This window comes from Megascapheus bottae, chromosome 1 (genome assembly GCF_031878675.1).
Source record: "Megascapheus bottae isolate mThoBot1 chromosome 1, mThoBot2.hap1, whole genome shotgun sequence".
NCBI classification, from domain to species: Eukaryota; Metazoa; Chordata; class Mammalia; order Rodentia; family Geomyidae; genus Megascapheus; species Megascapheus bottae.
Genome location: NC_143509.1, coordinates 9,700,666 through 9,713,281, shown reverse-complemented (window position 1 = coordinate 9,713,281; position 12,616 = coordinate 9,700,666). Strand labels below are relative to the sequence as shown.

General features: G+C 40.2%; 1 protein-coding gene across 1 annotated transcript; it reads left to right on the top strand.

Moving 5' to 3' along the window:
* The first annotated feature begins 11,308 nt into the window (after positions 1 to 11,308).
* On the top strand, positions 11,309 to 12,293 carry LOC150068333 (olfactory receptor 7E24-like). Its single transcript, XM_090321572.1, has 3 exons — positions 11,309 to 11,663; positions 11,949 to 12,147; positions 12,251 to 12,293. The coding sequence occupies exons 1-3, from the start codon at positions 11,309 to 11,311 to the stop codon at positions 12,291 to 12,293; spliced, it is 597 nt and encodes a 198-aa protein (XP_090177698.1).
* The last annotated feature ends 323 nt before the right edge of the window (positions 12,294 to 12,616 follow it).

Sequence of the window (12,616 nt, the reverse complement as noted above, 5' to 3'; positions counted from 1 at the left end):
TTTTCTCAGCAGCACATGGAATATTTTCCAAAATAGACCACATCTTAGGCCATAAAACAAACCGGGAGAGATTCAGAAACACTGAGATTATTCCATGCACACTCTCAGACCACAAAGGCATCAAATTGGAACTGAACACACATCTCCACCAACGAAAACCCTGTAACTCATGGAGACTGAACAACACATTATTGAATCACCAATGGGTCATAGAACAGATCAGAACAGAAATCCAACAGTTTATGAAATTTAACAATAAGGAGAACACAAAATACCAACTCCTTTGGGACACAGTAAAGGCAGTACTCAGGAAAATTTATAGCGCTGAGTGCCTACGACAACAAGTTGGAAAATTCACAAACCAACAAGTTAATGTCTAACGTTAAGCTCCTGGAAAAAGAGCAACAAACCAACCCTAATCCTAGTAGAAGAAAGCAAATTATTAAAATCAAAGCAGAATAACATGATTTGGAATCCAAAAAAACTATAGAAAGAATCAAGAAAACAAGCAGTTGGTTCTTTGAAAGAATTAACAAAATTGACAAATCCTTAGCAAATCTTACCAAAAAGCAAGAGAGCATATCGAAATTAACAAAATTGCAGACAAAAATGGTAATATCATGACAGAAATTACAAGATCCAGAATATCATGAGGGAATACTTCTCAAACCTTTATGCCAACAAATTTGAGAATCTAGATGAAATGGATGAATTCCTAGCCCATATTAACATACCCACCCTGAACCAAGAAGCATTAACCCAACTCAACAGGCCTATTTCAAGCTCTGAAACAGAAATGGCAATTTGAGAACTTCCACCTAAGAAAAGCCCAGGGCCAGATGGATTCACAGCTGAATTCTATAAGGTCTTCAAAGCAGAGCTCACACCAATACTCCTCAAGCTCTTCAACAAAATTGAAAATGAGGTTCTTTATCAATCTTATTCTATGAAGCCAGTATAACCCTCATTCTCAAACCAGACAGAGATTCATCAAAGAAAGAGAATTATAGACCTATTTCTTTGATGAACATCGATGCAAAACTTCTCAACAAAATACTGGCCAACCGTCTACAACAACTCATCAAAAAAATTATACACTATGATCAAATTGGATTCATCACAGGGAGGCAAAGCTGGTTCAACATAAGCAAATCAATTAATATAATTCAGCATATCAACAGGAACAAGGACAAAAATCACATGATTGTCTCAATATATGCGGAAAAGCCATATGATAAGATCTAACACTCATTCATGTTAAAAGCTCTGGAGAAACTAGGAATCCATGGAACATTCCTCAATATAATAAAGGCTGTGTATGAGAGACCCATTGCTAGTATTAAACGTAATGGTGAAAATCTAAAACCATTCCCTCTAAAATCAGGAACGAGACAAGGACACCCACTCTCTCCACTCCTCTTTAACATAGTATTAGAATTCCTATCCAGTGCAATAGGCAAGAAGCAAGCATAAAGGGGATCCAAGTAGGGAAAGAGGAAATAAAACTATCCCTCTTTGCATATGACATGATTCTTTATTTAAAGAATACTATAGGGGCCGGGAGTTTGGCCTAGTTGTTAAAGTGCTTGCCTAGCATGCATGAAGACCCGGGTTCGATTCCTCGGTACCACATACATAGAAAAAAGCCAGAAGTGGTGCTGAGGCTCAAGTGGTAGAGCCCTAGCCTTGAGAAAGTCCAAGGACAGTGCTCAGGCCCTGAGCTCAAGCCCAGGACTGGCAAAAAAAATAAAGAATCCTATAGACTCTACTCCCAACCTCCTTGAGCTGGTAAAAACTTTAAAAGGGTAGCAGGCTATAAAATTAACCCTCAAAAATCAACTGCTTTCCTTTAAACCAACAGTGAGAGGAACGAGGCAATAATCAGGAAAGAAACTCCTTTCACAATAGCCTCAAAGAAAATGAAGTACCTTGGAATTAGCTTAACTAAGAATGTAAAGGACCTTTTTGATAAAACTTTTAAACCCTGAAAAAGGAAATTAAAGCAGAACTAAGGAAATGGAAAAACCTCCCATGCTCCTGGATTGGAAGAATCAACATTGTGAAATGACAATCTTGCCAAGGGCTATCTACAAATTGAACGCAATGCCCATCAAAATCCCAATGGCATTCTTTAAAGAAATAGAAGAGGCAATCCAAAATTTCATATGGAATAATAAAAGACCCCGTATAGCAAGAACACTTCTTAGCAGAAAGAACTGCACTGGAGGAATTTCAATTCCAAACTTTAGACTGTATTACAGGGCTATAATTCTCAAAACAGCTTGGTACTGGCACAAGAACAGACCTGAAGACCAAATGGAATAGAACTGAGGACCCAGATCTTGAACCACAGACCTATTGCCACCTAATCTTTGACAAGGGAACCAAAAAATAGAATGGAAGAAAGACAGCCTCTTCAACAAGTTGTGCTGGCAGAACTGGTTAAGCACCTGCAGAAAACTAAAGTTGGATCCTTCTTCGTCACCCTGCAGTAGACTTAACTCCAAATGGATCAAAGACCTGAAGGGAAAATCTGACACACTGAAAACTTTACAAGAAGGAATAGGAGATACACTAGGCCTCCTTGGCACAGGTAGAAACTTTCTTAATAAGGACCAAGAATCACAACAAATCCGAGAAAGGCTGGATAAGTGGGACTCCATTAAACTGCAGAGCTTTTGTATGGCAAAGGACACAGCTAGTAAACTAATCAGGAAGCCTACAGAGTGGGAGATGATCTTCACCAACCAAACAACGGACAAAGGCCTCATATCTAAAATTTATCAACAACTCAGAAAATTGAATCACCCCAAAACTCATCTCCAAAGTAACAACCATCCCATTAAAAAATGGGCCAAAGACTTAAAGAGAGTCTTCTCTGAAGAAGAAACAAAAATGGCCTATAGACACATGAAGAAATGCTCAACATCTCTGGTCATAGAAGAAATGCAAATCAAAACAACTCTAAGATTCCACCTCACTCCAGTTAGAATGGCCAGGATCAGGACAACGAATAGTAACAGATGCTGGAGGGGATGTGGTCAGGAGGGATCACTACTACACTGTTGGTGGGAGTACAAACTCGTTCAATCACTATGGAAACCAGTATGGCCGTGCCTCAAAAGGCTAAACATAGAACTCCCCTATGACCCAGCAATTCCACTACTTGGCATTTACCCAACCATCCAGAATCTAGGGCATACTAAATCCACTAGCACAACAATGTTCATTGCAGCATTATTCGCCATAGCAAAGATAGGGAACCAACCTAGATGTCCCTCAGTTGATGAGTGGATCAACAAGTTGTGGTATTTGTACACAATGGAATTCTATGCTGCTGTCAGAAAAAATGACATCGCCCCATTTGTTAGGAAATGGAAAGACTTAGAAAAAAATCATATTAAGTGAAGTAAGCCAGACTCAAAGGAACTTAGGCTCAATGGTTTTCCTCATTTGTCATAATCAGTAGAAACCTTGGGCTCTACTAGCAGAGATCTGCAATAGAGGAAAACCTTGATACATAATGCCATATAGTATGAAGCTAATTGTTATTGAAACAAAAGCCATATAACGAATGATTGTTGTCCTTAATGTAGTACGTTATCCCTCATCTCCTTTGCTGTCCCTTCTGTATCTCATATTGTTACAGTATCTCACTTTGTTATCTGATATATTGAATTTATTTGTAATTGGTTATTTGAAATTGGATAGGGAAGGGAGGAAAACCAAGACGGGTGGTGGGTGGTGGGTGGAGGGGAGGGTAATGGGTACCAATACATGTGAAAGGGTATCAATGTATGTGAATTAATGCACCTTCTATCTGGCAAATATCATGTAACCCTTTTATTAATTACAATAAAAATGTATAAAAAAAAGAAACGCTAAAATTGGTCCTGTGCCTCAATGGTATAGCAATAGCTTCTTAAAAACAACACAAGGGGAGTTCTCAGGCACTGCATTAAGATCATAGAACTGCCAAAAAATAACAGAAAAAAGAACTAACCATCCTTAAATGCATTCCTAGTTTCAATTGCTGTAGGCTGGCCCCACAGGTGTGGCCAACAAACACCTACCTCCTAGCCCTCCCTCCTCTCCCCAGGGGGTATGGCTGTGTTTTCTCTGGGTTTTGTCCCTTTTCTTAGGTCGAAAGGAGCATTATCCTTCACTCTCCTTCATCACCTGATTTGTGGTGGCACTTTATGATTTGGTAATTGTTTAGGTAATCTCTGATACATCATGTCTTCCCAAAGTTTAGGTTGGTCTGTGGTATTTTTTTTGGTTGTTGTTTTTTGGTTTTTGTGGGGTTTTTTTCACCACACTGGAAGCTGAAACTCAGCACCTACCACTTTCCTTGAGCTTCTTCTCCAGGCTAGCACTATCACTGAGTCCATGCCACACTTCCTGCTTTTTCTTAGTCTGTGAAACCAAAGAATATACCTGTGTCTTCATGTATGCTAGTCAAGCACACTTCTATCCTACCAAACTCTCATGACTAGCCTGTGCTTTTTAAAGAGTCACTCTCTGAGAGAAACAATGGGTGTGGAAGGAGGAAGACAAAATTGCTCTGCTAGTTTGTTAATGCATAATATTCTAATGATTATTTCACCTTCTTCCATCACACTGCAATAGAACGGGAAAGAAGCATGACCTAATTTCTATCTTTTTGTACTTAATTTAAGTTTTCATTAACATTGATTTTTACATCATATTTCATATGTCATTTTTAATGAACAAACATTCCAAAAGGAATTCTCTATGTACAAACACTCGCACATAGATTTTGAGACCATAATTTAAATTAAGCTGAGGGTTTATATGTCATAGATATATATCAATCTAGCTAATACAACATTATTTCTAAAGTATCTATCCCATCATGTATTTTACATCTATGTAGTTATGTTTATATCATGTATACCATGTCCAAAATATTCAGTACCCAAATATTGAGTTATCCCTCCTGTACTGCATGGATTTAAAATCCATTTATTAAGGATACCATGAGCCTTTTGTTCCTTTGGTCTTCACTTATCTTGTTGAACCTGATTAGCTATAATTTCATCCACTACCCAGTGAAAATAATTGATTTATCTTATCTATTGGCTATGTAGAATTAAATTGAATGTATCTACCACATTTTGGTATCCATTCATCTGGGTTGTTTCCATCACTTGGCTATTGTGAACAGTGCAGAGATGAACATGGCTGAGCAGGTGTCCTTATCATATCTTGGGATATTCAACTGTGAGTCCATCTGGCCCTATAATTTTCGTTTATGGGAGGTCTCTTATCACCATTTCTATGGCAGGAGTTGAAATAGGTTTGTTTAGCTGGATTAGGTCTTCTTGGTTCAGTGTGGGTATGTTAATACTGGCTAGAAATTCATCCATCTCTTCTAGATTCTCAAATTTCTGGCAGAAAGGTTTAAAAAGTATTCCCATAGGATGCTCTGGATACTGGTAATTTGTGTTTTATTTCCATTCTCATCTGTGATTTTGTTCATTTGCCTGTGTTCCCTCATTGTTTTGGTAGATTTGCTAAGGGTCTGTCAATTTTGTTAATATTTTCTAAGAACCAATTCCTTGTTTTGTTGATATTTTCTATAGTGTGTCTGGACTCCAATTTATTTAATTCTGCTTTGATTTTAATAATTTGCTTCCTTCTACTGGGATTGGAGTTGGTTTGTGGCTCTTTTTCCAAGAGTTTAAGGTGGGCCCTTAGATGGTTGGTTTGTGATTTTTCCAGTTTGTTAACATAAGTACTCAGAGCTATACATTTTCCTCTGAGAACAGCCTTTGCTGTGGCCAAAAGTAGCTGGTATTTTGTGTGCTTTTTTGTTAAATTTCATAAACTGTTGAATTTCTGTTCTGATCTCCTCAAGGACCCAATGGTGATTCAACACTGTGTTGTTCAATCTCCATCTTTTTCAGGGTTTTCATTGGTGGAGATTGCTGTTCATTTCCAATTTGTGGTCTGAGAGGATGCAGGGAATAATGTCAGTGTGTCTGAATCTACAGAGGTTTGTTTTATTCCCCCAAATGTGGTCTATTTTGGATAAAATTCCACGCGCTGCTGAAAACAATGTATATTCTGATGTTGTGGTGTGGAATAATCTGCAGATGTGAGTTAGATCTACATGGTCTATATAATTGTTCAATTCTCAGGATTCTCTGTTGAGTTTTTACCTGGTTTATCTATCCATAGGTGAGAGTGGTATGTTCAAGTCACCAACAATCACTGTATTAGTATATATGTGTGGTTTTCACACACACACACACACACACATATACACATTTGCACACACATATATGGTAGATGTTGGGCTTAAGGGATGGAAGAATTAGAGCAGGGATGGGTGGGCAAATGCAGTCCTGATCCTCCAGGTGCCGGGTTCCAGAATGAGCCAGCTGTCCAGTTCCCCTCCTTATATCGTACTCTGGCTGCCCTGCCCTTTCAGACAGCTCCACCTGAAGGCTCTTTCCTGGCTCACAGGGAGGAGTTGGGGAGGAGACAGGCCCAGACTTAAAGATGCAGAGGCAACAGTTCTCAAGACCATGGCGAATGCACACTTTTTGGAAGATTCTTAGTTCTAACATGGTAACAAACATACACATACAGTTCTTCTAACTTGCTTTGTTTGGTTTCTCTCAGTAATTGAGTGTGCTATAACACTGATATTTTCACACCGAACAGATAATTCTGGTTTTCTTATCATTACCAAATGTTCTTATCAAGCTTCAAGATTGTTGAGTGAACTTGCAATCCAATCAGGAGACTGAGGTAGGGAGACCATACTTACTTAAACCAGTCCATTATATGTTAGGTGTTGAGCTTAAGAAAAGGAAGAATTAGAGCAGGGATAGTCGTCCATAATGAGCCATCTGGCTAGTTTCTCTTCTTATATTTTGCTGTGGCTGCCCTGCCGCCCTCTGACATCTTCCCCTATAAGCTCCTCCCTTGCCTGGCCTTCCAGACACACCCTCCTGACAACTCCCCAGGCACCACTTGCTAGTCCTCTTGTGGCCCCTTGCTCAAGGCCATCCTCCCAGATTCTGTTGACAAGGGGCCTTGGCCTTGGGCAACACAGGTGTGTGGACTCTTGTCTTCTCCACAAACACTGCTTGGTAACCAATCTCGATGACCAACAACTGTCAATCTGGCCCTTCATTTCTCACCTTGAATGTTAACCCTTAGTCCACTTTAAGATCTACTCCCCACACTCCAGGATCATTCCCAAGGGGTGCAAGTTCAATGCATTCCCCATACTTGTGCTATAGTGAATCCACGGACTCTGCTACATCACATGGGACGATCTTAATCCATCGAAGAAACAGCGCACGGGGACCCAGCTGGGCTGGGGCTATTGCACTGCAGGGATGAAGGGCTTGAACTTTGAATGTTAGGTAGAATTGGAGACACAAGCTCAGAGCTGGTGGTTAGATTTTTTGGTGTGTTTGGTCCAAGTCTCTGAGTACGTCCTGTTGTTAACAAATGAAGAGGAGAAACGGGAGCACAAATCTGCTTCTTAGTGAAGGAAGAATATTTACAGAAGGGAATTGTCCTCCTCCTTTAGGAAGAATGAGCTTGAATCATTTGTGAAGAAATAAATTTCTAGGAAAAAATTCACATGAAGTCGTCAAACCCAGAGACACTAAGGATGCATATTTTCTCTCATAGGTGGAAGCTAGATTTAATTTACAAATGTACACTTATGTTCATGTGGGGTAATATGAAAAGGTACCCAGTTTACTCTGGAAATGAGGTTATGTGCAGGGAGGAATTAAAATGACGTCATTCTTTAGAAAATTCACTGAGTCCACAAGAATGAATGCAAGAAAGCTGGTACATGTTAGGTGGTGTGAGAGGGACAAGAGGAGAGACCTAGTTTAAAGAAGAGAGTAAGGGGAGGAAGGGAATGAGGGAGGGAGGGAGGGAGGGAGTGAGAGAGACAGAGACAGAGACACACACACAGAGAGAGAGGGAGACAGACAGACACACAGAGAGAGACAGAGACAGAGACAGAGAGGGAGACAGACAGAGACAGAGAGAGAGAGAGAGAGAGAGAGAGAGAGAGAGAGAGAGAGAGAGAGAGAGAGAGAGAGAGAGAGAGAGAGAGAGAGAGAGGAGAAATCAATAAAAATATTCAAAGCACATCCTGTGTAACTCTGAATACTGAGGGGAGAGAGTGAAAGGGCTGACATTGCCTGACATGTACTGCTCTTACAAGTTGACATGGTTAGTGATCAACCCTTTGTACAACTCCTTATTGATAATCAAATTTCAACCTAAAAACTCCAATGTGCATTAGATCCTTTCCCAGATAAATCTCATCTGAATCACTTGCTTCTTTCTCTGCTCCTAACTTTTTAAAGACCCATCCATTTCACTGGGACAAATGACACAACATAAAGCTCAGACTTCTACCCATATTAAGATCAAACTTGAGAACACGTATTCCGATTATGGTAAAAAGTAACTGAAATATGTCTTAATAAAACTCCTCCATTTCAACAAACCTCGACTTTGTCGTTATATTTTAAATTCCCTGTAAACTATTTCCACAACCCTGGAAAACACAGTTGCACTTTGGAAAGTCTTGAAGGTTTACAGCCATGAAATTAGAAAACTAATGTGGCAAGATAGAGAAATTGAAGTCTAGAAATGAAGATGTTAAACATGCTACATAGCTATGTGCTCAAGACAAGGGAACACCAATTCATCAACTGAAATATAATAGATTTAGCATAGAGTTTAAATGCTGTACATCTTTGGAAAGTCCAAAATGCCATCCAACAAAATGAGTATCAGAAAATGGAGTACTGGAAATGTAGAAGGTAGGACAGATGATGGTAGAAGAATGAAGACAAAAGGTGGGATATGTTATTAAAGATTCTATACAAACCCTACAAAATTAAGACAAGTGAAGAAAGGGAAGTTTGGGCTGAATGAAGGAGAATGAAAGTGGTGATATGGATCAAGATGCATTGTGTTCATCAACTGCTCTATTGAGTGGCAACTCCTTTGGACAACTACATTAATGTAATTCAAATATTTATTTTAAAAAAATAGAATATTGAGGATATCATTGAAGTTGGGAGAGTTGTGGAGACAGAACGGATGTCAACAACCAAAATGCATGTACTCACAAACTGCTATGTTGAACTGTAACATCTAGGTACAACAAATTAATATTAATCATCATAATAAAGAAACCAGTGCACAACTACTTAAAATCCTATTCTTTTTTTGCCAGTCCAGGGCCTTGAACTCAGGGCCTGGGCATTGTCCTTGAACATATTTTTCTCAGTGATACTATTCTGCCACTTGAGTCATAGCACAACTTCTGGATTTTTCTGTATATGTGATTCCAGGGAATCGAATCTAGCGCTCTGTGCATACTAGGCAGGCACGCTACTCTAGGCCACACTTCTGGCCACATGACATGGATTTTTTTTCATGATCCTGTCAGACCTATGTTGGAGATGTCCAGAGAATTGGCCTGTTAATGCGCACAGTTTGGTTAATTGTGAGCTGTGGGTATTAATTCTCCAAGGCCCTATAGAAGTCAAGGATGATCCTTCCCTCTCCTGTCTCCAGGACACTGGTCCTATATCTGTCTCCTCATCACCACCATCTCTGCTCCTTCTGTGTCTTCATCTCTTTCCTGAGGACAGAGTCTGGACTTGTGCTGGGTACCAGATCTGGGGTCCTCCGATCTGTCACTTTGGTCTTCGCTGAAGAGAGAAGCAGCTTAAACAACTGAGTGGGGCAGGATGGGTGGTGAAGGACTTTCAGGAATGTCTTCTCTGCAGCATGAGGACAGGTAGGATGGTTTGGGCATCACAGGGGGTGAGGATGCCTTTGTAAAACCCTAACCATATGGATACTGGAAAGTTTAGACCTCAGTGAACTTGCAGGTAGGGGTTGAAGTTTAGGTGTACCAGTATACGTGATGGAGAATTCATTACCTATTGTGCTTTCCATTCTCATTTGTGGGCCACCAAATGTAGCAGCATATAAATGGTTCAAAATACTTTCCTAAGTTCCTGGAGGTCCTTTCATTTCGCCTCCTCCTAACTTCCTGCTCTTTGCTAGTTAATTGAAAACAAGAGTTTCTCAGAATCCCTGCCACCGACTGACTTCCACCTTTGAATCTCAGACCTCAGCCTCTGGAATAGTTAGAAGTGTGAGCCACCTGCCCCTGGAACACTGTATATTTTTACGGAGCAGGCTGTTTCAGCTTCCTCCTATTCATGTGGTTGAACTACAGCTTACTTGATGGGAGGAGTTGTTCCATCAGAATCCTTTCCTTTACTCAATTTGTATGTGCATTGATACACATGATCGAAAGTGTATTCAAATATTGAGATACTTGAGATCTAATATCCGTGTTTTAGAAAAGAATAAATGTCCTTTATTTCACGGAGCCTAACTTATTTCATTCAATACCACATTTCCAGGCCTATCCATTTCCCTACCATGCCATAATACCAGAAGAGTCAAGTGCAGAGGAACCAGAAGTAGATTCCTGCCTTCCTGCTGTCACAGTCAAGATGAATAAGGAGTGACTGTTCATGGGATTGGATTTTCCTTTCAGTGGGATACAAATATTCACTGCACTAATGGATGGAAACCTGCACTGACTGCTCTAGTGGCTTGGCCTATTACTGGCCCTACCTCCGGGGAATCTTCCAGAAATCCTCCAGCCCAGTTTTCAACCCAGAATCTCAATCTACACATGAAAGTCCACATTCCCACCTCTCTGTGGATGAAATTCCTAGACCCTAGGACAGGGAACTGGATCCAAAAATAGGCTCCTAGGCAGAGATGTGCATCATAAATGTGTAAAACTCTTGGATCCATTCTCCTGTCCTGGATTCTGCTCCCCTGACATGACACAAGGGTGTGTTGTACTGTCAGGGGTTCTTGCTCTAGCCAGCCTTTTTGTTCTTGGCTTTCTAACACAGCTGTGTGTCACTGGGGCATGCATGTAGACCAAAGCCTGAGGAAAAGGCATCACAGAGAGGGAACTATAGAAGTAAAGGAGTGCCATAATTCACAAACACTCACTAGTATACTGTATTGCATAGGTGGTGCAAAATTCAAACTTGTAAATTCTTGAATTACAAATATTTAGAGCTGTTAATTCCGTGATAAGGTTTTGTTTTCTATCAAGATGTATTTGTTTCTGAGCAGTTGTGCAGGTGATAAAAAAGCACAAAATCTAACCTATGTTACTCATTTTCTTCTCCTGAGAATCTCAGAGGATCCAAAAGTACAACCCATGCTCTTTGTGCTTTTCCTGTCCATGTACCTGATCACAGTGCTCGGAAATCTGCTCATCATCCTGGCTGTCAGCTCTGACCCCCACCTCCACACCCCAATGTACTTCTTCCTCTCCATCCTGTCCTTAGATGACATCTGCTTCATCTCTACCACCATCCCCAAGATGCTGGTGAATCTGCAGAGTCGCAGCAGATCCATCTCCTGTGCAGGCTGCCTCACACAGATGTGTCTCTTCACTGTTTTTGGCTGTATGGATTTTATGCTTCTTACTGCCATGGCCTTTGACCGCTTTGTGGCCATCTGTCACCCCCTGAATTACCCTCTCATCATGAATCCTTGTCTCTGTGTCTCCTTGATTCTGCTGTCATTTGTCACCAGCTTCTTGGATGGACAGCTGCACGTGTGGATGGCATTACAGATGACCAATTTCAAAAAACTGGAAATCCCAGATTTCTTTTGTGACCCTTCTCAATTCCTGGATCTTTCCTATAAAGGCACACTCACAAATGCTATCTTCAAATATGTTGTTGCTATCATATATGGATTTCCTACAATCTTTGGAATTCTTTTCTCTTATTATAAAATTATTTCTTCAGTGCTGAGAATTCCATCATCAGGAGGGAAGTACAAAGCCTTCTCCACCTGTGTATCTCACCTGTCAGTGGTGTGTTTATTCTTTGGGACAGGATTGGCAGCTTATATTGGATCAGCTGTGTCACATTCTACCAGGGTCAGTGCTGTGTCTTCAGTGATGTATACAGTGGTCACTCCTTTCCTGAACCCCTTCATCTACAGCCTGAGGAATAGGGAACTCAAAAATGTCCTGATCAAGATGTTCAAACCAGAACTTGAGACCAGGAGGTAGGAAATCCATATGGTTTTGCGGAAGGAAGAAAATTTAACACTCATTCATGTAAATCATACCTGTCTGTACTCATTCTTTTTATTTGTCTCCTGTCATTAGTATAATTGATGACCCTGGAGCACTAGAGAAAATTACTGGCTAAGTCATAGATAATCATGAGGAAAGGATTCATTTAGTTTTCAATTCATAAAATTTTACCTTGTAAAGATGACACATGTCTGGATAAGATAACCCAACTGAATTTTACAGTGGTTGAAGTGTGAAGTTTCTATCATGGATATTTTACCCCAATAAAAGTGGAGATAAACAGATGTATGACCAGCTCTTTTGTTTTTAAGTATTTTATACATAGGCTCCAGGTATTTTTCTTTGTGGGTCAAAATGTTTAACTCAGCCTGAGCGTTGTTCCTGACCTCTTCAGATTAAGGCCACTGCCCACCATTGACCAAAGCCCCACTTGCAATT